The sequence below is a fragment of the Lytechinus pictus genome, chromosome 3, assembly GCF_037042905.1.
Source record: "Lytechinus pictus isolate F3 Inbred chromosome 3, Lp3.0, whole genome shotgun sequence".
Taxonomy (NCBI): Eukaryota; Metazoa; Echinodermata; class Echinoidea; order Temnopleuroida; family Toxopneustidae; genus Lytechinus; species Lytechinus pictus.
In genome coordinates this window covers 16,142,083-16,169,252 of record NC_087247.1, presented here as the reverse complement: position 1 = coordinate 16,169,252, position 27,170 = coordinate 16,142,083, and the positions used below count along the sequence as shown (strand labels likewise).

The following is a 27,170-nucleotide window of genomic DNA, read 5'->3' as shown; positions in this document are numbered from 1 at the left end:
CAATATTATAATCTTTTTTACCCCATGATGGTTTAATGGTTTTATTAGAGATTACATTAAAAAAGAATTGACATTCCATCTTAATCCCTTCCCAAAGACACCAACATTGATGAATTGGAAGAAACGGAAGTTTCTCTTCAATGTTATGATAAGGACAGAAGTATTTCGTTTGGAAATGGTGAACTGGCTCTTTATTTGCATGTTATGATTCAATAATATTGTTTTATTTGTTAAGCGGTATTTCAGGAAGAATTTTCACCAATAAAACAATTATCTCTTGTGATGTTTTTTTTTCCATTTCTTTCGTAAAAAGTGGGGGGGATGTTTGTACAGGCCATCCCCCTCCTCGAAAAGTGGGGGGGGGGGATATATCCCCCCATCCCCCCCCCGGGATTTACGCCAGTGATATGGACCATTCACACAGAGGATTAACTAAAACGTGAGCAGGGGAAGAAAGATATTTCCTATAACGGCTACCGACTAATAGGGCATTTGTCATCAGGAAAAAATAAGAATAAAATGGAGCCATAAAAGGGTTTAAAAACGGGGTTTCTTTGCAAGGGATATAAACACATATATTGTGTCAAAGAAATAAAGAGGAAGATATTTTATGAGGGTTAACCTTAGCGATCCTTGGATATGTTTTATAATTGCCATATAATTTGACTATAAGTTGTAAAAACAATGACAGAAGGAAAGATTCGATGTACAATATAACCGGCATATAAAAACTATATAGGGTTCTCAGAATTCTTAATTAAAGGGATGCTCCGGACTGAAGATATTTATATCCTGATAAATTAGAGTAAAATTCACAAAGCAAAATGCTGAAAATTTGATCAAAATCGGATAACAAATAATGAAGTTATTGTAATTTAAAGATTTGCATTATTCCGTTGAAACAGTTCTGGGCATGTCTTCATAAATATTCATTAGGTGGGCTGATGATGTTATATCCCCAATTGTTTTTTTTAATATTTTTTATTATATAAAATGAGGTTTATTAAACAAATGTTCTACCAAGAACTAAAACGATTGGATTGGCAACTGATTAAGTGCATTAGTTATTTCTTGCTGCAACTGATTTCATCATAATGGAGGCACACCATTTACACATTTGTTAAAAAAGTAAATTATGATTTCATGTAATAACATAAATAAGAAAAGGGAAAGTGGGGATGTGACATCATCAGCCCACCTAATGAATATTCATGAAGACATGCCTCGAACTGTTTACTGGAATAATGCAAACCTTCAAATTCAATAACTTTGGTTTTTGTTATCCGATTTTGATGAAATTTTCAGCATTTAGCTCTGTGAATTTTACTTTATCTAATTTAGATATAAACATTATCTTCAGCCCGGAGTATCCCTTTAAGTAGTAAAACTCTTCTTGCATTGCCGGCAAGGGCGGAAATCTTTCCCCAGGGGCTGGAAAATTTGACAAGCAAAAAAAAAGGTTCCCCTAAATGTAAGGTCATCTCGTCCAAAATACATGTTTCATTTCGATTTTGAATGATGTATTTCTTTCCATCATACAACACCAAAAATAGTATGGGGGCATTTGATATTGTGCCCCCCCCTACTATTTTGAGTACGGGGACCCGGGGGGGGGGACGCGTCCCCCTGGGATTTCCGCCCATGATTGCCGGTGGAAGTACGGATGATGATGATGATGATACGATGTTATTAGTGATAAAGTTATACTTTCCTCCCCTTAATTTTTAGGCATCATATCGATCCTATAATGACATTATTACGTACGGCAATTTACGTCTCTCTTACGCAAAATCAAGGTAGACTTCTTGTAATTATGGAAGTTTAAGTTCTTTTATACTAAAGCTTTCACCATGAATACATTGGAACGCGGAAATATCAAAACCTCGTAGAGCGTGTAACTTCCTTCTTGTCGTAACGCGCCTCTTTCTTCATTATGTGACGCGGTTTGATCTTTGTAAACGCCCCTATTACACACAAAATTATTTTGAAGAAAATAGAAATAATATTTTAATTGATGGTTGCTAAATTACCGTAAGTTATTATATTATGTATAATTCTCCTGAACTGTATTATAAATACTCTGCTCAGCAAGTAACAGATCAGTCTGCAAAAGAGAACTTTCTATTCAAGCGCGGAGGAAGATCAGCTTTGTCACGTCTAGAATGAATCATTGTTTACACATTTTGAGTGGCAGGCTAGGCGGGGCTTCGTGAGATCCGTACACCATTATTTTAGAATCATTCACAGGTTCGGGAATGGAATAAAATTGATAGATGTCGAAGTGAGCGGGCTCATTTATCGTCATTTCTAGAAAGAAGTCTTATTTTCGAAAGATTGTAAGAGTCAGAGATTTAACATAATGGAGAAACTTGTAGCAATGTTAGCGGTGATCGTTGTAGCAAATGCAGATGTTTATATGCACAACCCAAGGTAAGTTATTCATTGTGTGTAAGGCCTACCTGTAGTAGTACCGGTAGTAGTTTTTACGTTATTCCGATAGTAGTAGTTTTTACGTTATTCCGATACCTATGACCAGGAAATATAGGTCAACTTCAGTTCATAGGTTTCAACTAGGTCAATTTTAACGATTATAATATGTCAGGGGATAATGTATTTCCACTCCCCCATCATGTATGTTCTATATCATGTATTGAGTCCATGTTTTTATTTTTAATTTTAGTGGGGGTGCATATGGAACTCTAGTCTTGCCGAATTGTCTCTTATATATTGATATGTGTACATGTATGTAGCATGTAGATAGTTAGACCAAAAGCTTCAGTCTCTGTATTTTGGTTGTTCCGCTGAACTACGTTGGCTCCACTCACCATACATAATTACAGTAAAATGTCAGAAATTGTTGAATAAATCCCCAGAAACGACGGTTATTCCTGTCTAGTAGATAGTTATCCATTTCTAGAAAGTATGATGTAAAAGACCAAATATAGGAATGCAATGGCTCCTTCTATTCCTTAGCTGAAAAAAAAAGCTCATCAGTAAAAACTTAGTTTGGGGCCATTTTTGTCTCCGAAAAATCTGACGAGCAAAGAAAAAAAAAGACCCCCCGTGTGGTATGGGCTTGGTTGACCACTGGAAACTGATCAATATACTAACTTGGCTATGTTGGCTATGCTGACTCTAGACAGCTGGCAGTCGTCTGTTTCGAGGAGTTTTTTTAACATTTTTTATTTTTTTAAATTTCTCCTCGTACACAGACGGCTCGCTATCGTGCAGCCACCATTAGGGGGTTAACAATGCAAAATTCCCCCGACGGGGCTCATCGATTTTGTCTTTATTTCATAAAAATATATAAAAAGAACTGTACCGAAATAAAGATCATTATTCCGTTTTGCGTGAAATGCACCAAAAATGGGGAAAAATAAACTTAGAAGGGGAAAAAAACAGTGACTTACTTCGGCTGTCGTGCAAATTCACTTCCCTGTTTTATCCGAACTTAATACATAAACATACATGTATGGCCATTGAGTCCCTGTACAGATCGAGCTAGAACTTCGGTCTCTGTATTTGTTGAGTGGAGCCAACAGAGTTCAGCAGAACAACCAACATAACAGAGACCGAAGCTTTTGGTCTATGCTAACCCCTTTTCAGATAACAGAGTATAGGGAGTTACTAGGAACTTAGCTCGCATTCAACTTTCAATAAATAATTTTCACATTGAATTGTCTGGGATGAGAAATAAGAATTTACTAATGAATCATTAAATGTTATCCGTAATACTTTATAGGTTAATAGAATTTTGGTATGTTTATAAGTATAACATACACTGAAACATCAACAAAGTGATATAAATTTTCTGTACTTGCACATATTTATAATTATCAAAATCAGGTAAGAATATAAGCGGAATATTGGAACATTTTTTGAAATTTAGATATATATGGTCAAATCTATATAGTTGACAACTTGACACATAATAAGTCATGGAAATAATGTACCCCGTTTATAAGCGGGTCATGATTGCCCTATGTTGGCCTTTATATCAATCACAAAGTGAAAGTTGCTACATTGCTATATCTCTTTCCCTCTCTTCATTTATATTTCATATTTCTCTTCTTCCTTTTACCTCTCCTCATATTCCATTCCATTTAAACATGCATATATTAATATATATAATTTTTATGTTAACTTGCTTATTATGTTTCTGAAATACAGTATGACCCTGTCTCTTGCCAGAGAGTGAAGAAGAAACTTTATCAAATTATCTCTGGCATAGGACCTGGGTATATTATACCTTCTCTATTTTGTATGGAATAAAGATGACTTATATTTTGTATTGATTATTTAGTGTTTATTAACACTGATGATTAACCTGTCAATGGAGTATATTTTATTTCAAACTGTCAAAGCAAACTGCTCAGGGTTCATCTGAAGTAATTATTATGCAAATGAATTTACCAGGAAATAAGATCTGAAGCACTGGTCCTCAGTTTTCATACTTCTATTGAACTTTGGCCGTGTTTATGCTTCCACTTTTCAGGCCAGAATCAGCATTACCATATATGTGATTAGTCCAAAACACGATTGCGTCCATGCTTACTTTCATTTAAACGACGTTTCAGAACGCTGATCGTAAACTTAATAACGGTGCGTTTCTAAACGTCGTTTGACCAGAATCAGGCTTTCTGGGGAAGTATAAACAGGACCACGGTCGTAAACGTGTTTAAATGACGTCATTTGGCACATGCTTCCGGTGAGATGAAAATCTGTGGGCAAATGGTCGCATGGTTCTAATAGGGAGTTACCTTCACAGAATTATCTCTCAACATGCTGGTTCTAATAATGACAAATGTACAATTACATGTTTGATTATTAAGTTAAGTACGATCACTACTACTATTCCTCAATTTGTCATCACGATGAATGTTGAGGGATTTACACCAAAAAAACCGAACATGAGTTATGATGAGGAGACATCGCTGAGCCAAAAGCCCCAGTAGCATAAAGAAATAGATGTCTTATTATTTTCTTATATACTTGTCTTTAATATTCTTTATTTTATCTTTACTTTATTCATTTTTTATTTATTCATTTTCCACTCGTGGGCTGGATGGCCCTCTTCAGCCACAGGCTGTTCTTCTGAGGGGTCCTCACCATGGTAAAAATTCTAAAGCTATATCTAGTAGCTCCATGCAATTACTAAAGATCAAATATTGTTTGAAGTTAAAAAAAATAGTCGACGATAACAACACTCAGAAAAAAACTTTTCGAAAAAGGGCATGCCCAATTTGACCTGGCTTTCAAGCTCAACAAAAATTACGATGCAAAGCTAGCTGGAGATTTGCCTCTGAAAAATTAAGCATAAACAGCACCTCCAGAACCACATTTGCGATCGGCGTTCTGAAACGACATTCAAAAACGCTGATTCTGTCTACGCAATGGAAGCATAAACACACCCTTTGAGTAATGAATGCCGTAAAGGGGTACTTCAGGCTGAATATATGATTTCAAGTTAACTATTTCATTTCTCACTTGATTGATTGGGTCAACATGCCCTGGTATAAAAACATGCATGCGGTTATTTTGTTGGACTTTACAACAAAACAGTTCTTGATCTCTAAATAATAATCTAACTTCATATGTTTCAATTTAAATGTTTTTTGTTTTGTTTTAATTTCAGGGGAAGCAACAACAGACTTGATGAAAATGGAAGAGAAAGAAACAATGGAAATAGGTGAGGTATTGATAGTTGAAATAGTTTGCTATGAAGTATATCAGACAATATTTTATTTTGTTAATTACCATTACTTAAGCCTGGCTCACACCTTTGTGTTTTGGGCTTGTATTCAGCTGCAGATTGCCTAAACCAAGGAGCTTCCAAAGACAAACAGTAAAATGCAAGGCAATAAGCTAATATGATGTGCAATACTCAGACTAACACAGTGGCCCTGTATTCTAGCTAAATATTTTGAACTTTTTTCAAACATATGCAACTCAACATGACCAAAAGCAACCAAAATCCATATGAGAAAAGACAAGTGGCAACAAGTAAATGTGAGCAAGGATGCATGAAGAAAAACAACCATGAACATCAGTGAGTGAGGGTTAGGGTCCAGGCTGAAAATAATATAATTTGAACAGATATAGTAAAAATCAGACAAACAAAACACTGAAAATTTCAGCAAAATTGGACAAGGAATAACTTAGACCCCATTCTTGTTACCTTCCTAAAAATAGTTTACTGAAAACTAGTTTAGTGTATTGAGAACTCTCTAAGCTGCGATCTTCTAAACCACTTTAGAAAACCACCTCGCGATGCTCTTCAGGAAGCGGTCTTTGCACCTTTTGAGTGTTTTGATTTCAAATTTTATACAAGATCTGTCATCCCACAAGACCGCTTTACGTGAAGTGGTTTTGAGAACCACTTTCAGGTGATCAGATCGGAATGCTTGCAAAGCGATCCTAAACTGGGTTTGTGAACCGGTTTCCAGTAAACTAGTTTTAGAAGTATAATGAGAATGGTGTCAAAGTTATGACACTTTGATGCTTTGTGAAGCAGTTCTTTAAAGCATGTCTTCATGAATATGCAATGAGCAAGCTGATGATGCCATATCCCCCTTATTCTTTTGTATTTGATTATTTATTTATTGTCTTTTGAAATTATATATTCATTCAAGTTTTGTTCACCAAGAATGAAAATATTGGATTGACATCTGATTTAATGTGTAAGAATTTCATTGCTGTAACTTATTTTGTTACAAGGGAATGAAATAATTAATATTTCAATAAGAAAAGGGAAAGTATGGGCATGACATCATCAGCCTAACTATTGAATATTTATGACGCCGTCCATATTAACTATAATCACAAAATATTGCTTAACTTTAAAATTAAATAAATCCAAGTTTTGTTATCAGATTTTGATGAAATTTCTTTGTTTACCTTGGTGAATTTTACTTTATCTATTTAGATGTAATTATTTTCATCTCAAAGTACCGCTTTAACGCAGCATTAGTGCTTGCTTTACCTTAAATTTCCTCGCTTTACTGCTTCCAAATTTGTACGAGCTGCGAACAAACTTTTAGTATGATTACAACTGAATACTTTGCTGCGTATTGCTGTTTTCGGCTAACTCAGCAATATGCAGCTTCAAATGCAAAGGTGTGATCCGGGCCTTAATCCATGTATGTCATCTGTTACCATGTCTGTAATTAAATTGTATCCGTTCTGTTTCACTAATTTTAGTGTATTTTGAAACATGTTTAATGACACAAAATATTAACTATCAGATATAAGAAGAATAATTTTTTATCAGTAGAGATTTCAGAAACCATACCAGTGGTCCTTAGTTTCCATTTTGAGTTTTGTTTCAATAACATATATTGTGAAGTTATGTTCACATAGAGATAGAGTGACCCTGTTTCATGCTTCTTTGTATATGGTTTCCCCGAACAAATGGAAATTATCATTTTAGAACACAAGAGAACACTCATTTTTTTCCAGAAAACAGAAAACTTCAAACGATAGTTTGAACAATCTTTGCTCTTAAATTTTGTTTTCACTAGTATTTATTTTGTATTTTCACAGAATGTTTGACTCACAAAACAACAACAGAGGGGGCTACAATGTAGGCAGTTTGTATTACACCGCCGGATCAGTTCTGCCAATTGAATGGTAGGGAAAAGAAGTCTTTGATATTTATTTATATTGCGCTTCATTGTATTTCCCCCAAAAATGCAATATCAGTTATGATATTGATAATGATCATAATAATTTGAAACACTTACCACAAGGGGTTGATCAGGATTATGACCATTTAAGGGTGTAGAACTTACAAAACCACAGAAATTATATTACAGAAGCAGGGGCCATTTTATTAATCACTTCCTCTCATGGTCAATCCAACAATGTATATATAGCAGCAGTCATTGTATGCCAAGAATGTGATCTCATAAGTATTTTAGTCAAACAATGTATGTTAAAAATTAGCTGATGAGTAATCTAATACCCCTTTCATAAACCCAATAAAACCTATCCTCCAATTAGCCGCCTAAGAGTAATGCGGATAATTCAATAAAAATTGCGTTCACAAACTCCGAAAATTATCCGCATTATTTTTACGAGCGCCCGTCCTGAAAAAGGCGGATAATCGTCATGACAACTGGACACGCCCCCTCCGATGCGGTTGTGTTGGAAAAGGGTGACCTTGTGACCGCACCATGGCAATTATCCGCATTATTTGGAAATACGTTCATAAACTCAAAATCTTGTCCCGATGCCGCTGTTATGCGGATAATAGCAGCATCAGAATAATGCGGATAACTCTTGTCCTCCTCTGATTTTACGACCAAATTATGCTGCTATTAGCCGCATAATTGGGTTTTATTGGGTTTATGAAAGGGGTATTAGTTATTATGGTGAGTATGTTGCATGGATCGTGGAGGTAAAAAAATGATGGAGTACCATCTCACTCATTTCCTTATAAATATGTCAGGCATATGTTTCAATTAATTAGATTTTTCTTACAGACAAAACATTCCTCTTAATTTGCTTTTGTAATGATAATTACTGCCTCTGGTCGGATTTTCTGAGGAAACACATTGCTGAATTTGTATGGGGAAAGCAAGAATAGATATTATTTGAAACAATTGATATGGCTTGTTAGCTTACTCCTCATTTCACGTTATTCATGAACTTGATATGATGAAGTAATCATTGCTAAGTAATTGTGAAGTAAATTGTTATTACGCAGTCGTGCACCATGCATGGCGTGCACATACACTTTAAGTGTAAAAATCTTGCGCTTGGTTTGACTTTAATCAGTGGGAATTAATGCGCGCATCAACATGTGCTGCATGGAGCCGTGCTGCGCATAATACAATGTAGCTCTGCTCAAATGCCTTGTATAATGATTGCAAGAAAGGATTTGTAATCTATTAGAGTTATGGTCATGGTAATGATCATAAAATGAAATTATAGACAAGAGTGATTTCATATCACATATGAACTCATCATCTTATCATAATCAGTACCGGTAATTCATATAGATTATATTTTATAATCTACCAAATAAGTCGCCAAGTTTCTCATGAATTCCCTTTCAGATACACTCAATACAAATACAAACCTTTCTCTCTGAAAGATAGAGACCAGCGTCATGTGCTGAGTGAATGCTCTATATACGGCGCTACACTTGGCATCATGACAACATTCTATTGTATTTGGTCGAATCTATACAAGAAGGCATAAACTCATTTGTGGATGTCATTATGTACACAGATTGGAAGAAAGGGTGATGGACAAAGGAAGGAATATCCATGATCCCTACAGAATGCACGCACACCAATCTCATACCAGATATCTGCATTTTAAGAATAACACAACAAAACTTTTGCACATGTTATCAGTCCTTGATTTTAAATCCAACCAGTATGCCCCTTACTAATGACAGGATATAGAAACCAATGGATATTCAGTGGTATTCCTTCCTTTGGAAATCGGCTCTAGAGGTCACATCTCACTGGATAAATGCAACAAGTCTGAAGCAGCTATTGAAGGAAACTGGGACTCCTGTCCATCTCAAACGATTTTTTGAAAGAATCTATCAAAACTAACTATATTGTGTTGTCCTTTATCCTTAAATTTATGCAGATTTGCCAATGAAGTGATGAATAAAAAAAAGTTTGTCATTGTTGACCCCTTTTTTAGATTAAAGTACTAACACTACAGAGCCTGACTTTAAACTAAATGAGGATTTATTTTCAAACACTTGATTTTTTTTTCAGGACAAACCAACATAGTTGTGGAGACCCAAATTGTCACTGTGAGATTGTATTGCAATACATGTGTGGTGACTGGGTCAGGGACGGGACTACTACCTCGTGAGTGTGATTCATATCAAATTACGTTATCTAGTTAATCCATGTTATTTTCAAAATGAAAGTTTAAGTAATTTGTTTCTAAACTAGTTGTTTTAGTTTTTCTTCCCTTTCCCTCTCCATTCCCTTTAAGTACCTGAGCATATAAATATTAGAGGTGTCTTTACCTTAAATTGCTCCCTCTAAGTACCTGAGCATATAAATATTAAAGGTGTCTTTACCTTAAATTGCTCCCTCTAAGTACCTGAGCAAAAGTATTAAAGATGTCTTTACCCTAAATTGCCTTCAATTAAATGTTTACCTTTTTAATACATGACACCGTACGGGCTCCATTAATAGCCTTACACCCAAATTTCAATTCTTTTTGTTTTATTACTTGTAATACATGTACATTAAGAGTTGTATTTGACCTTTGTTAGTTAAATTGATTCAGTTTCATATACATTTAATCTGTTTTCTATATTCATTTCCTAAAGATGATCTTGAAAATTTTAACTCTTACAACTTACAACTCTTGGGTTTTATTTCTGTGATTTTTCTGAAAAAATTGTTTTAGATGATTGGTATACTACAATGTAGTATCTTGATGCCTTTTTTTTTAATAAAGCAGTATTAAGCTCCTTGCACATTCTTGGTTTTTATTTCCTCATGCAATGCTTTAAAACTATATATATATTTTTTTAAAGAAGCTTTATTTGACTTGAATTTTGTAAATTCCTAATGGAATGTAGATTTTTAAAGTATTGTATTCTTTTGGAGTTTGGACAGAATGGGGTCAAATGAATTATACAGGTCAGCATCATTCTTGAAATGAAATAAATAATATGTTTTTAAAATAAAATAGAATAATGAAAATAGAACAGAACTATAGAGGAACTTTAAATAGGTATGAATAATTTTCAATGGAATGAAAAAATGAAACTTGACTACTAGAGTCACATCTGTAAAGCTTTGTTTTATATAATGTAATTTATGCATGCAAATTTAGGCTAAACTAGCTTTTTAACTTTTCTCCTTTCACAATAGAACTATTCCAGAGAATCCCAACCAATGTACTAATTATGATTGTAATACTGACATCCGTTATGGGATGAACGAAAACTTTGATTACTACCTCAACTGTAAGATTCGCCAACGCCAAGATAACCTCTTTACAGCTGATCAGGTAAGTAACTTTCATAAGGTTAAAAGTAATCTTCTTTGATCTTCAAATTGGCAAAACTCATTGACTTTCTGTTTATTTTCATCATTTGAAAACAAGGGAAGTATGGATGTAGCATGAATCAAAATTTATGATTAAAGAATGCATTTACTGAAGGTTATCAATTTTCTTTTCAAACAGTGATTTTGTTTTCATTAATTGCCAATTTAGAGTGGTAATTATTAGTCCAAGTCCAAAAAGCTTTTATTCAGGAATGATGCTCCATGCTGTAATAGGAATGGTATCATTTTAGTTAGAACATTTTTCTCTTTCTAATCATATTCTATTTGTATTTACTAGTAGTCAGGATAATGATAATCCACAAATGTGCCTCAAGAACACACTGATCCTCTCTATTAGTTAACAATATTCCATTTGTGTTCGGTCTTTGTGCATGCCCACACAAAACCAGTCATAGTTTGTCTCCCTTGCATGAATGGGAAACAACAATTGAGATCTACGTGTATATCCCAATTGTGTTTAGCCTCTATATTGCAATCATTTGCATGAACCAGTCATACAAAGTAATTTGATTAATTTGACCCACCTCAATTCAGTAAATGTATTTGACTTATATATAAATGTGAATTCTCTCAGTCATATTCAGTTAAACGTGTCATTAAAACAATTTTGCTACATAACAGCAGTATACAGTGCGTCCCAGAAAAAACGATACCGAGATTAAGCGATGATTTATCATAACTTAATCACAAATACAATAGACAAATGACCTACCAATGTAAAGCTTAGAATCTCCTCTTTCATCTGATATTACTTAGATTATTCCTCATTCGCGCATGAATGAGCAAAAACAATTTGAAGAAAGGATACCAAAAAATCATTTGGCGGGGGGTATCTGAATTTCAAAAAGAAAATCACATGCCTAAAAAGTTCAATATCTGCTCTTTTATTTGATACCTTAATCACAAAAAATGGTCAAAAAGTAAACAAGTTATGTTCCCTCGAAACTATGCTTGTATTTCCATAATTTCATTAAAAAACATGTTTTCACCGGTTTCCCACAGAAGCTATCGCATGGTTAACAAAAGACTTAATGCATGGCTGATTGTCAACAAAACGGAGTGTCAAGTGAGTTTGAACGCTAGCCTGCAGAACCTCTTCATTTTATGAAATTATTGAAATTCAAGCCTTATTTCAAATAACCAGAACTTTGTTATTTTTTGACCATTTTCTGTAATTGAGGTATCAAATTAAAGAGCAGATATTGAACTTTTTTAAAATGTGGTTTTCTTTTTGAAACCCAGATAGAGCCCGCCATATGACTTTTTGGTATCCCCTCTTCAAATTGTTTTTGCTCACTCATGCGTGAATGAGAAAGAATCTAAGTAATTTCAGATGAAAGAGGAGATTCTAAGCTTTACAATGGTATGTCATTTGTCTATTGTATTTGTGATTAAGTTATGATAAATCATCGCTAAATCTCGGTTTCGTTTTTTGTGGGACGCACTGTAGAAACAGTATAAATGTGATTATGATATACATGTATATTTTGATAACATTTTGTAAGAAATTAACAGCAGTGGACACTTCAAACTCTGACATTAAGAGTGAAAGGATATCTTTTGTTTTATAGACCAAAGTAGTATGAAAGTGACATTCTGCATCCTTTTTTAGAAGTGTTTCATATCTAAGAATGGTGGTTCGGCATCAATTTTATATAGTTCCACAGCTAATGTTGAGCCTTGATTTCATAGAGGAGAGGAGTTATACAATTTCTAACTCATCTCATGGTTTATGTTTTGGTCTCCCATAGAACCTAAACGGAGAGACAGCAAGATACACTAGACAGAATCCACAAGGAACTAGAAGGGCGTATGAATGTCCAGAAGAAAGGGATCATTACCCCTACTGGGGTCCTACACCATGGATGGTAAGTGGTAGGGAGGAGGGGGTGGGGTATATGGGTGAGATCATTACCCCAACTGGGGTCCTACACCATGGATGGTAAGTGGTAGGTGAAAAGGAAGGAGGGGGGTTATATGGGTGAGATTATTACCCCTACTGGGGTCCTACACCATGGTAAGTGGTAGATGTAGAGAAGAGTTTTACTGAGGAGGAGAGGGGGGGGGTATATGGGTGAGATTATTACCCCTACTGGTGTCCTACACCATGGTAAGTGGTAGATGTAGACAAGAGTTTTACTGAGGAGGGGGGGGGGGGTATATGGGTGAGATTATTACCCCTACTGGGGTCCTACACCATGGTAAGTGGTAGATGTAGAGAAGAGTTGTATGGAGGAGGGGGGTGGTTATATGGGTGAGATCATTACCCCTACACCTGGGGTCCTACACCATGTATGCTAAGTGGTAGATGTAGAGAACTGTAATGGCCAGATAGGGGAGGAGGTGGTGATGTTTGAATGAGTTGATAGGTATGGAAAGAAGTAATTCTTGAATTCTTTACCCCTATTCAGTAGTAAAATGGTAGTGTATTTATCGGTCATTAAGGTAATAGGTGTGGAAAGGATAATATATACATGTAGAGCAGCTAGGAGCTGAGGGGCATAACGTACTGTACAATTAAACCTACTACTCTTGGGGGAGGGGGCATGATGGTTCTCCTCGACATTTAGGCAATAGACACATATTTGCTGCACACATTTTCAACGCATTGCTCACTGAATTTTTATTTTCAAGTTTTGCGCAACTTTTTTCATGAACAAATTCAATACGAATTATGTTTTCAGTAATAAATTATTTCTACTTCATTGACATCTGTCATTTAATTTGATGCTCTTTATTGGTAAAATAATGTCACCAACAAATTTTGTAGAAAAAAACAATAAAAATAATGTTAAAAAACAAAGTAATACATAAGAAATTAAAAAAATGAAATAAAGAAGAAATCTATATTGGTATTGATTTTTTTTCATTCTCAATGAATGAATAAGCATAAATAATTCATATAAAATATGAATTAAATAAGATTTACCCATTGATGCAATTGCTTAGATTAAGTCATCTACCATCATGTAAATTTTTATCAAAATCCCTTGATGAGTGGCCGAGATATTAAGGGGGGAATAACCCCCCCCCTGAAGTGACAAGGACTTTTAGTGTATATATATCCATGATGATTTAATGTCATATTTTCATATTTCTACTTTTTATTAATTGTGACAAATTATATTAAGATTCATTTGTGTTTATTTTATATCCTTTTCCATTTGAACCCTCTTTTGAAAGACATTGATGTTCTTATTTGAAATATTGTATTGTATCATACCTTTAATGCATATAGGACATTGCTGTTTTTACAAACGAACCTGAGCGATGTGAATACTACCAAGCAGAGAGTCAGAACGTGAAATCTAGATGGGCTTGTGATCTTCCCTTCTCCTATTTACAAGAAAACAGGAATGCTAATCGTAACAAACCAGTCATCCCCATCACACAAGAAGCCTGTGAGGTATGATCAAAGACATCTTAAATCCTGTCTAAAGCTTTGCTATAGGGTCAATCATATGAGTTGTTCTCAAGTATCATCTAGCATTCCCATGTTACAAAAGTGCAGTGATCATGGAATGTCTTTCAGCTTGTAGAATGCTAATTTGGAACTTTTTCAGCTGTTAGAATCTAACGCCCCCTCTTGTTGATGTTTTTATTTATTTGTTTAAATAGCCCTACGGGCATTAATAGGCTTCAGACAAAGATTATGTCCTGAAATTTTCAGCCCATTTCATGTTTGAGAATGGATTTCATATAAATAAAATAAAGATTTGCAGATATTTTACTTTGATTGGCTACCCAATCAGGTAATGTAAAATCTATAAATTTATCCAATAAAACACATTTTAATTTGTATCCTTCATATAAACTATTCATATAATCTAGTTCTGAATGGGCATAGTGACATGCACTCTTGGGGGTTTTACCAAAACTGAAGATATGCTTGATCGCTCATGCTTCTTTATGTTCTTGAGAATTATTTAGAACCTTCTTGGATGTCAAAAGAAAACATTCATCATTGTTAGCTTCACTTGAGGTCATACCCGTACTGCAGTAGAGGAGAACTCATTGTCCAACTAGTACACATTTTCTACCAGAATGTGGCTTATATTTTTCTTGAATTTATACTTATAAACACTTTGGAATTGATTTCATTGCATTATGTTCAAACTCATCTTCATATTGTTATTACAACTGATATTATATTTAAATGGTGATGAATGTGTATTAGTAGGATGTGAATGTCAATGTGATTAGATTGGAACATGTGTACTGATGATAAACAGCTGCCTGGCCAGGATACTCCCCAGGGAGTGGAGATGGTGCACTTTATGTGTGGAATCTGATGACCAGGGGAATAATGATTGCAATGTAAAGCGCTTAAAAACCAACGTATGAAGCACTATTTAAATGTAACTATATTATTATTTGATATGGTTACAGGCGGTAGAGATAGAGAACCCTGCAGGTGGTAATGCCACCCGTGGGGTTTGGAGAGAATACCCATCATTCAACATCTCAGCTCCAGTTTGTAGAGAAAACCATTGGAGTAGAGATAATCATCTCGGCAACGGAGTCAATGGACAACCAAACACGTTTAACTGGACTATACCAAACACCATCCATGAAAGTTGTGCATTACGTCTAAGGTAATTAACATTATTTGACTGGTAGAAGTTCATGGAACGAATTATCTCTCTTTTTTTTAGTACCAGGATATTGCTTTGTTTTTCACACGATTTATGCTGGCATGCCTGTAATGTTCAACCAGTTTGGTAATACATCGTTGTGTACTACTATTATAGGGATGGGGCGGTTATAAGGCTGTTTGTTATGTAATACAGGACTTTATTAGTGTATGGAATGAAAAAAAGGAAATCCTACTTTTTTAACATTTAAATGACAATACTGAGAATCAACTTGTGCTCAAGGCACCAACTAACGTTATTGGCGGGCAGTAGCCCGACCGCCATGCTGATGGACAAATGTTATAAGGAATGAATGTTCCTGCCAGGAACATTCCCATTTGTTACAACGTGGTTGAATGTATAGCCTATATTGTGGATATATTTGTCTCATTTAGGCCCAATCTGTGACAAACATACCTTGCTATAATAATAATGATAATAATAGGCATTCGTATAGCACCATCTATCTAGAAACAATCTATTCCGAGGCGCATTGTTATTACTATTGTTACCCTGGCTTTAGCTTGAGCTGCCTTTCAGCGCTCGTGCATTCAAGGAATTACTTCCTGCCAGGTACCCATTCACCTCACCTGGGTCGAGTGCAGCACAATGTGGATAAATTTCTTGCTGAAGGAGAACATGCCATGGCTAGGATTCGAACCCACAACCCTCTGTTTGAAAGGCGAGAGTCAGAACCACTAGACCATGACGTGCCCACAAAACAATATAACAATATGATCAGAAAGTTTCAACTTTAGCTATGGAAGACTATGATGAGTAGTGATAGCTAAAGGGTAGTTGGCATAAAAATTAAATATGGTCTCGTGTTTTCTACATTCCATGAAATATCTTCTATATCAATATTTAAAAATATTGGGGTGTGTAGGTAGATGACACCAAAATACAGGCTAAGTTCGAATTCGGAGTCTGCAGGTCAAAGGTCACATCTCATTATATATGCAAGTTGGTTCTAAGGTCTAAACTTTTCATTATGTATATGCCTATTGGTTTCTGCACGATATGAAGTTCAATCATATTGAATGAATTTCTGACCGCGTTAAGCGGGGGCAACTGTGTCCTTTGGACACGTCAAATTTCTAGTCTTTCTGATGTGACTGTCACTATTGTCATCCTATCTTAAATTATTTGGCAACGGTGGTTTGTTTTCATATAACAGATTAATTTGTTTTTTTTGCCAGATATAACATCTCTACTGGTGAATTTAATGGTTGGGATGGTTCTACAACAGCTGAATTGAATGCAGAAGGTAATCAGGAAAGTACACTTGATGTTTATACAAGGTAAGTTTGTCTTTATATATTACCTATGGGGTGGAATATGACGAGTAAATCACAACAGTTACATTATTCAACTATTATCATTATTCTTTAAAAACAGAAACTAAACATGTAGCACATATTAGAAGGATGTTCGATGCAGGGCAACAGAAATTGAATAAAGGAAGAAGAAAAGAGACAATTAAACAAGGATCTTTGAAAAATTGCAAAGTTCATTGAAATTTTAGCTGCCATTGATTGTATGTCCAAGGCACTTCACAAACACAAGAGAAAAAAACATTGGTATAAAACTACTCCTCAGACATAAATATAATCTTCCAACTAGTGTGCAGACAAACTTTGAAGCTCATGATTATCATACTCACCATGTCATCTGAAAAAAATGATTAACAAAAATTACGTTTCTAACTTAGTCTAGAGAGTAAAGTATTCACAGTAAGTATTTAATTCATTCAAGATTCTTTTATTGGTCAATGTATGAATACAAAGAAATGTCATTGCAGGGATTGTATTTTTTAATCACCCTTATTAAATTCACTAAACAATTAATATGTTAATTCAGATATTGGATTTTGGACAAAGAACCAGCGGGGCTAGTTTTGTAAAGTCAAGAACGAGTAGGGCCGGAATGTGTCTAAAGCAAAACAGTTGGGGTAAGCCCTACTGGTAGATTGTAATTAAGAGAGTCCTAGTAGAGAATATAAGTAGAGTATACTCTTTGATTTCTTTTGATAGGTATGGTTTAACTGCTGAGGAAGCAGAGGATAGGGGTTATGTCTTTGAGAATAACCCACAGGTTCAGATGTTCACTGATGCTGCTAATGGTGATAACTTTGAGCTACAACTTGCTATTAACACTGCTCAACTTGGCAGAACATTCCAAGACAGGTAAATCAACAACAAAAATATATTTCTATTAATATGAATTACTGAAAGCTTTTCAGATATTGAAAACTTTCTGTTCTGATTTTATAGATGACAAAAACCTGATCTATTTCCTTAAGCATCTTAAGTGACTTCTCGTATACATTAGTAATTTTTATTTCATAATAAAATAGAGATGACATCGTTTACCCAGGTTCTTCCTTATTCATTAAACTCCCATTTCAATCTCAATGAATGTGGTGTGGCCAGTTTATTGGGAATTTCACTTGAGATTAGGCTTGTGAAATTTTCACCAATATTGATATAAATAATAATAATGCTACATGTTATTTCATTTATTTTATTCTGTAAATTGTTATGATAATATGAATTCTACAAGAACGGAAGACAAAGAACTCTTGACTGGTACATTCCTCTTTGTTGAAGAGGTTGGGGTGTAGCTATGAAACATTTTGACTCCAGTTTCTGAAAGGAGCTTTTAATCTACCCTCCCATCGGCACCCACTCCTGAGTAACAGAAATATTCAATAGAGCTAGTTTTCTTTCAGTAAATATGTTGTTTGAAAGATGATTGTAATAAGCTGTCTTCATACAATAAGTATTATTGCAATATATTTCAATGATCCATTTATATGTGAAAGATGTCATTTACGTCATTTATTAATACCCAATATTTTTTTTTTCAATCAGGTCTCACACCTTTGCAATTCGTCCTAAGCCAGCTAATGTTGGTGATAACACTGTATATAATCTGAACGTTAGAGGGAAGAGAGGTAACATTGTTCAAGTCTTCCCCGCAGTGGAATATGACTTTGTTCCTAACAATTTGGAAATGTTGCCTGAAGATTTTGTTCACCCCCAGTAAGTACCGTAGTAATAGAGAAATGTTTGATATGCTTGCAATCACTTAACTTTCCTTTAAAGATCTAGAATGGTAGTGTTATTTCTATAAAAAGTATATTTGTTACCAACCACCACAATATCAACAATAAGATGCCCACAAAGAATTTTGAGATATAAATAGAGCTAAAAAAACACATTTTTATGCATTCTTAAATGATATTTCACTTGTCAAAATACTTGATTGAATGTAGATGAAATTCTTGGAGAGCTTCAAAAAATAAGGAGAAAAGAAAGTTTGGATTCTAGGGTTCACTCAAACATGAGATGTGCACACTCTGCAATCAGGTCGAAACTTCCAAGCAGTTTGCAAAAAAAAAGGGGTGTCAAAGAAACTCTTGTAAATTGTTTTCTATTTAACTTGGTGTACAAGAAGACACCGCATCCATATCAAATCCTCCCCCTCCTCATGCCACAATCAAGCCCCTGAAGAAAACCTGTTAAAAGGATGAAAATGTTGTTATTAAAAGGAGAGTGAACCTTCTTGCTATGTCCTATCATGTCATAACCATAATGGATAAGCAGTTAAGAGGAACTGCAAAAAATGTAAGAGAAACTATAGAATGGGTATCAGCTATGCATCCGGTAAATTTGCCATAGTCTGGTCAATACTAATGCATGGCAAATTCACAGGATGCATGGCTAGCCATGCGTCGGGTAATTATTTATGCATGGTTGTAAAAAAATGATTTTTAAGCCAAAATATTCCACCATTCTATAAAACAAATAATACACAGGTTTGTTTGTGCATTGAGAGGAATAGTGAGCATGTGGTAGTCTAATTATGGAAACTAGTCTAAACCCACTCTGCTGCGCCTCATGGGTTTAACAGTTTTATACTTATTATGCTCACAAAGCATACCGATGCCCTCCCATCTCTGCATCATATGTATACTGTACCTCAATGGGTACACTTCCTTTTTCACTCCACAAAATCTGTCTTCTTGACAATGTTACTCTGTCCTTTACCATGTAGGTGGACTGGATCCAACTCCAATCCAAACAACAATGACGGTCAGGGTCGCCAGGGTACTGATCGTAGCAACATTGCTTTGCTTACGGAACAGAATTACCCAGAAGGCACCGGAGCTTATTATCAGCCTTTCGGTGTTAGTGGGCAATACGGTAACAGCTATCCTAAGAATCTAGCTGATACAACGTTCCTTGGCTTAGATGCTCAGACTCTGATCAACCTGGCTGTTCTTCAACCAGGTGAGTAATCCCAAAGTCAACAATTTTTGTTTGTGGGCCATCGATGACGAACATGTGTGGGATCAACTATAGACTTGGTCCAAGTATACATTTAGGAGTGACAATGATTTGGTAACATATTGCGGTCACAATGTCCCTTAGTTATTGCACAAATTAGAAGTTATGTATGCAGTATATCTGATCTGGCAGTTGTGGATTTATGAACTTGACTGTGTGCAGTAGGCCTGAGTCAAATCGGGCAGTCCACCGGTGCCCATCCGATGTTGGTGGTCACTGATGGAAATTTGTCCTGACCAATGCGCCGCCAGAATAAAGAGATACATGTATATTAAGATTTAGGGACCGAAAATAGACTTGCAATTGAATTATCAACCAAGTTTCGGCCTACATTTTCTTACCTAGATCAGTATATAAAATATTTTTATACATAATATTTATATTGTATGTTTTTATATTGTCTACAAACCTTGGTCAACCAAGCATAGTTATGAGAATGATAATACAAAGTTGGATTTCTCAATTATTGGCCTGACTTCTAATGCCATTGCATACATGTGTGCGCAACCAGATTGTTCTTTTTGCAACCAACAAACATGAATGAAAACAACACCTCTCAAAGGAAAAATGAGATCGCAAACAAACAAACAGAACAAAATGGCAGTGCACACTCACTGGGAATACAACTCTACTTGGTTGATAAGGCTTGGACATAATCATGTGAAAAGTTTGACATATAGATCTAGATAAGGAAATGTAGTCCATGGTTGATCATTCATAGTCTTTGGCGACACAAAATTTCTTATTTATTTCTTTATTTTAGCAGTCCACTGCGCTCCACTGAAAAATCCTGTTGGCACTGGTCAAAAAAGAAAAAAAAAACGGGATGACTCGGGTCTAGTGTTTAGTATAGAATTTATCTAATAAATTTGTTTTGTTATTTATTTCACATTCTCACTAAATTTACATGAATATCATTGATATCACATCCCACTGCTGCCACCAAATAATCTCAAAATATATCCTGTTGCCTTTGATAAAGTTGTTCATTGATTTAGACCATTGTGTTGTATCTTTTATGTCAAAGCCCAATTCTGCTACCAAATAGTCTAGGAAAAATGTGTTTGTTTCTATTACCTTTAGCTGTTCGTTAAGTTTATGAAGATCAACTCAAGATGGTGCTAGGAAAATCTAAGAATGCAAGGTGTTAGATTTGATAGAGGTTAGCTGAATTAATGCAAGGTGTTGGATTTGATAGACTTTAGCTGAATGAATGCAAGGTGTTGGGCTTGATAGAGTTTAACTGAATTAATGCAAGGTGTTGGACTTGATAGAGTTTAGCTGAATGAATACAAAGTGTTGGACTTGATAGAGTTTAGCTGAATGAATGCAAAGTGTCGGACTTGATATAGTTTAGCTGAATGAATGCAAGGTGTTGGACTTGATAGAGTTAAAGTAAACAGTAATGAGGAAAGTAAATTTCAAATTGGTATCATTTCTTCTTAGTTGAGTTTTCCAACACTGGGAGCACCCCAAAACAAGTCATAGTCAGGACTATCAATGAACTTGAGCTGTTTAGTAAGTCCATCAGACTCAAGGCATGAGGAAACTGCACACAGTCACATAATGATATTGAGAATAATGTTACTTATCAGCACATATATCAGGGGAGCGTTTCATGAAAGGACTTGTCGGACGTTTTATCCGACAAGTCCCATTTTATCCGACAGTTACCATAGTAACAGTACCTCTCAGCCAATCAACATCAGAGAAAGATGTCAGATCTGACAACTTGTCGGATGAAAATGTTGATGAAACACTCCCCAGAACTGTTGGTTTCTCAAAATGCTAATTGTCATTATTAAAACATTGTGCTGTGCAAGTTGCCTTTCCAAATATCATTTGGCTCTTAAGTATTACCATATTACATTTCATCTCACAAGACTCACAGTGGCTGACTCTTGACTTTTACCGTCTTAACTTACAGGGCAGTTTCGAGGGGAAATGTCTGAATTGGATGATGCCGGTACTTACTTTGATGCCAAGCCCCTCAAGGTGACAGAAACTGGTACATACCATTACATGTGCACAAGGAACAACAACTTCTCCAACCGTAGCCAGAAAGGACGTATGAAGGTTGGTGTTGAACAGACCCAGTATGTTTCTATTGGTTATACTGGAGGCAATGTATCTACCTCGCATAGGTGAGTTTATAATGTCATTCATTGATTTAGGGACACACTACAGGGGGACTGGGTAACCCTTCTCCTGTGATTTTTATGATTAATCAAGTAATGAATAATGGGAGGGGAATAAGAAAAAATAATAGAGAGATAAAAGGAAGTAAGAAATATAGATGCATTGGTTGTGAAAATACCCTCATTTGTAAATCACCCCCTTCCTGTGGAGATCTCAGCCATTGATAGTGTAATCACAACATCAAATCGGCACATGTCGTCGGCGTTCATCCAAATCGTCGTATCGATCAATTTTGGTCAAAAAGTCGATTTTGAGAATTTTGCAGAAAATGAAAGTACTGGTCCTATTCTGTTCATAACTAGATTTCTAGGCTGCAAATTATTTTAGTTTCTTAGATATGAGGGGATTTCCATGGCGATGCCATAAAAGTTGTTGATAATTTACTTAAATCCCATTGGAAACGTGTACTGTAGCAAGGCAAACAACAGCTGCAAGCACTTGATATGCAAATACGCGGTCAGCCAAACCGACGTATCAGCATTGCATTGACTTTGTACATGAAAAAGTGATACAACGTTTGACTTATCGTGCGCATTGAAATTGCGGTCAGGATTGTTGTATGCCCTATGGCGTTTTTGTACAGTCGAAATCTAAACCGCTCAAACCGATATTACAAGCATGGAGCTCTTTTGCGATATTTTCCCTGATCCTTGGTTTTGTGTAAAAATAAAGATACCAATGTGAAGCAATTGTCTTGGTCTTTCCAACCATATATTTTTCTAGCAATGAATATGTTGTAAGGCTGGGGAACTATAAGTATGAAAGCTATAGTAATCATTGAAGTCGATTTTCTCTGATATGGGTTTGCACTGTCGTATGTGTGGTACGATGGTTCGGATGACCGTCAATGATGTGTCACCTACCACATGATCTACAAAGTTGTAGCATTAATTGTTCAAACATTATTCAAAGTAATTCTTTATTAAGTAGTAATACATGTACTAATTTCAGCACGAAGTTAGAATTCAGCTCTGAATATTTCAATAAAACCTCCAAAATTGTGATTTTTTTCTAGACATTCTGTGATTAGGATCGTTATCAACTGTACATAAAAAATATGGGTATCAAATCTTATTTGATTTTTAAATTTCTTATGAATTAAAAAATTGTCTTATTTTAAATGGAAAATCATTGGCAAAAAATTTATTCAATTGTATTTTTATTTTCAAAAATTAAAAATAATGATACATTTATGGATCTTGGCTAGAAACAGACTTTGCATTAGATATGTTTATACACGAATTGACAGGTTTAGAGTTATTTCAGGTCTGACATTTACTTGGGTGACCTTCGAAACCACATACCTGGGCATCGCAAAGTTTGGTTAAAAATTTGTGTAAACAAATTGTCAATTAGAGCTATAGCAATATATCTTTGTAGCATCAAATTACTTTGTAACTGCAAAGGAAATGTGTTATACCAAGTACTCTATTGATTGGATGATTATTTGAATTACCATAATTTATTTTCTGTATGTAACTTGCAGTGAGCTGAAGTTTGGTCAAGGTTCTCTTGATCATCTTGAAGACATCAAGGTAGTTGAATGGAATCCTCAGCAAGGTAAATGGGAGATAGAGCGTGTCAGTGGCTCAGCAGATGATATCCCTGGAGATAAGATTGAGAGTAACTTTATCACCATCTTCCCAACCGGTCAAATCACAACCGCTGATCAGACCTTCACCCTACGTCTCTTCCTCAATGGATCATCGTCTGATGTCATTGAGCTCTTCCGTAGTGACCCGCAGTCCTATACAACATGGGAGAAAGTGGACTATGCCAGAGAAGGTAATGCTCTAGCTGTGGAAACACAGATGGGTGGTACCTATGTGGCTACGGGATCTAGCAATGCTGGAAAGACTGCTGGCATTGTCATTGGATGTATAGCAGCAGCCGTCTTGATTATTGGTGGCGTCGTTTACTTCAGAATGCATCCAGAAAAGCTTTCAAACCTGACTAAATCTGGTCCAGTCTAACATCACGCCTTTATATCAGTGTAGATTCCTCCCTCATGCCTGAATATTACAAGACTCGTGATGCTTGTTTGTTTAACATGAAATACAAAGTCTTACTTATTTGTAATATAGACGCATCTCCTCTGATGATATGTTGTTCTTAAGAAACTGGTGCCCTTTTTAAAGAAAATTTATTGGATTATCAATCATGTGTAATGATTGGATCTAAGCAATATGTTGTGTTCAAAGCCTTTTAATCTGAATTAACCATGTTATATATCAGAAAATGATTAGATTTTATAACCCTGGAAAACATTATCATAAAGAGATATAACTATAATAGTAGCGGTAACATGCACAGTAATTTTAAAAGCTAAACCATTGACGCATTACAAACTGAAGCATGCATTGTAACTTTAGGTATTATGTTGCTGATATTCTCATGTGTTTATATTTAAATAATTCAAGTTTTAAAGGGATATTGTAAATAAGATATATCTATCATTTTCATATAGTATATCATGTAATTCAGTTCTATCCTTGTATATCTTCTCTACTAGCCAGCTCTTTATCTTGTCAGCTTCCCCCTTTTATTTCATCCAAGTGACCTAAAATGATCAAATTTCAGTTTTCAATGTAAGGGTTGATTACTGTCATCAAGGATGGCTCGCTTCTGATGAATGTGGTCCACAATCCACATAATTAACTCAATCTGTTTTGATATCAGATAATATTATGCATTCTGAAAACCCAATTTTGTCTCACTCTTAAGTTTAGCATCATTGTTATCATTCAATTTTTTTAAAAGTTATTTGCCCTATTTTTGGTTTCCACTCTACATTTGAACATATTAGCGTTTGGTTTCTTTATATTTGTTACACATGCCAAATTTAAATCTTTTTTCAAACAAAAATATATTTCTTATAATTTTCATACTTCCATGTGTAACCTCCAAAAAATGTATTTCTGATAACAAATAAACATATCTAACCTTTTGGTTTTCCAAAAAATTGTGTCAAACTGCATTTCTCACATATATATGTATCCATTATACTGATGGTCATTAGTGCCATTGTGGTGGCTCCAATAGCAAGAGACAGGATTAAATTAATATCACAATTTCTTTCTTGGTACAAAAATATATATTTCATTGTAGTAAAGAGTTCACATACATTGCAGTTGTCTATTCAAATTGAATTCTGCAAATTCTGACAAAGTGGGAGGAAAGTGCTATATACAATATTTATGACTTATTTTAGGATTTTTTTGAAATTCTGATTCCAATATATTACTTTTTAGTTGTAACATGTCTTATTTTTCAAGAAAATTTTATATTAAATGTTGTTACTGGCAAGTCCATTGCACCAAATACTGTGTCTTTCATACAGGCATACATGCTTTCTTAGCTGTCAGGCTTAAACAGACCAAACTCATCTTTTAGATGTTTTATGATTACTCATTTTGACTTTCTGAGTCTAAAAAAAATATGTCATAAAAGAAACGATTTTGGGAGGTATTGATTTCATTGTGATTATCTTAGTGCCTCTTCTGCAATACAAATGTGTGTGATAACAAAAAGTACTATTATGATTATGATCTTGGCCCTGAAACATATAGCTTAGTGATTGATGATAAGATTGATATGCAGGATTATTTTCATTCATTCTCATTAATTGTAAAAATAAAAATATACAATCAATCATAAAGCTTTATGTTATTAGGCCCTGGTAAACATGGCATTGATTTCTTTGTATATAAATGAATAAATTTAGTCATTTTGTTTGATTTACAATTGGTGGTATTTAATGTTATGTTGTGAGTTGAAGGAAAATGACCTAGTGGATTGATTTTGAAAAAAGTAAATTGATGAACTGATCAAGAGGGGGTAAAACATTGCAGTAAAACTTCATTGTTAGGTATATTAGTGTTCACATATAAATCATTGCTTTTTTTTTTTTTTTTTACAAATCCCCAAGTGGGAATTATCTGTTTGTGCATTTTAAATTTGGTTAACATTGTTAGAAGTAAAAGAGTTGATATGAAAATAGAGGAAGAGTCTCAAGAATGTTGACTGAATGTCAATGCAGGAATGTTGACTGAATGTCAATGCAGGAATGTTGTCATGTATTTTGCAATCTTGTTATTCTTAAGTCCTCTTCAGACATTATACAATGAAAGCACAGTAAAAGGTGTTAAATTCAATGAGATATGAGGCTGCATAAACAAAAATTTAAAGGAGACAGGGTTTGCTATGAAAAAAGCAGACCAATCAAATGTTAGCACAAATTAAGCATTGTCCAGAATTGCAGGGACAAACGATGATCACATTAACAGTGACATTATTAGGAATATCATTATATATAACATGATTCATGACATTGTAATATAGGTTAGTCATTTTAACTAAGTTTTGACAAATTGAGACTTGAACCATATAAGTAGAGCGATTTTTTTTTAATGTCCAAATACTTACAAATCATATGTTTCATATTGTCTGAATGAGGATTTTGAGGTAAACTTGATTGGAGAAATGGAGTTATCTTGTCCGCTGGCCGGATGTTGAGATGTTAAGAGGAAAGTTTATATTATCTTGTTGGAATTTAAAAGAGAAGGAAATATTTTTTTTACAGATTAACAGAAATGAAAGAAAAAAATTGATGTCTGGATGATTGATTGAAAATTTAGGTAGTGTTATATCATTTTTAAATTGGAAGGAGAAAGACCAATGTAACATAAATATCAGTTTTGTGGTTTCATTCAAAGAAATTACTTAGTGGCTATAATTGAAGTTCTATGATGGCTAATACAAAGGTTGATTGTATAAAAGGAAAATTCATCATGTAATATTTCTCATGGACTTTGTATGTGTAGATAATTGTTTTTCTTTGCAAATAAATACATTTATATTTTTGCACTGATAATGATCTGTAAGCGTTATTGACTTGTATGTCAACAAATGAAGCTTTTTTAAATGAA

At 34.7% G+C, this 27,170-nt stretch overlaps 1 protein-coding gene across 1 annotated transcript; it reads left to right on the top strand.

Annotated features, from left to right (window-relative positions):
• Positions 1-1,918: 1,918 nt before the first annotated feature.
• On the top strand, positions 1,919-27,115 carry LOC129257728 (protein DD3-3-like). The gene is made up of 14 exons (XM_064096512.1): positions 1,919-2,430; positions 5,636-5,689; positions 7,543-7,629; positions 9,741-9,836; positions 10,860-10,998; positions 12,809-12,925; positions 14,296-14,463; positions 15,447-15,652; positions 16,891-16,992; positions 17,725-17,877; positions 18,565-18,735; positions 19,751-19,986; positions 21,971-22,187; positions 23,729-27,115. Exons 1-14 carry the CDS (start codon positions 2,360-2,362, stop codon positions 24,213-24,215), a joined length of 2,304 nt encoding a protein of 767 aa, XP_063952582.1. The 5' UTR covers positions 1,919-2,359; the 3' UTR covers positions 24,216-27,115.
• The last annotated feature ends 55 nt before the right edge of the window (positions 27,116-27,170 follow it).

Coding starts and splice junctions, on each gene's coding strand:
- LOC129257728 (XM_064096512.1), top strand. CDS start 2,360: ATGGAGAAACTTGTAGCAATGTTAGCGGTGATCGTTGTAGCAAATGCA. Junction 14,464..15,446: donor TCACACAAGAAGCCTGTGAG/GTATGATCAAAG, acceptor ATATGGTTACAG/GCGGTAGAGATAGAGAACCC. Junction 15,653..16,890: donor AGTTGTGCATTACGTCTAAG/GTAATTAACATT, acceptor TTTTTTTGCCAG/ATATAACATCTCTACTGGTG.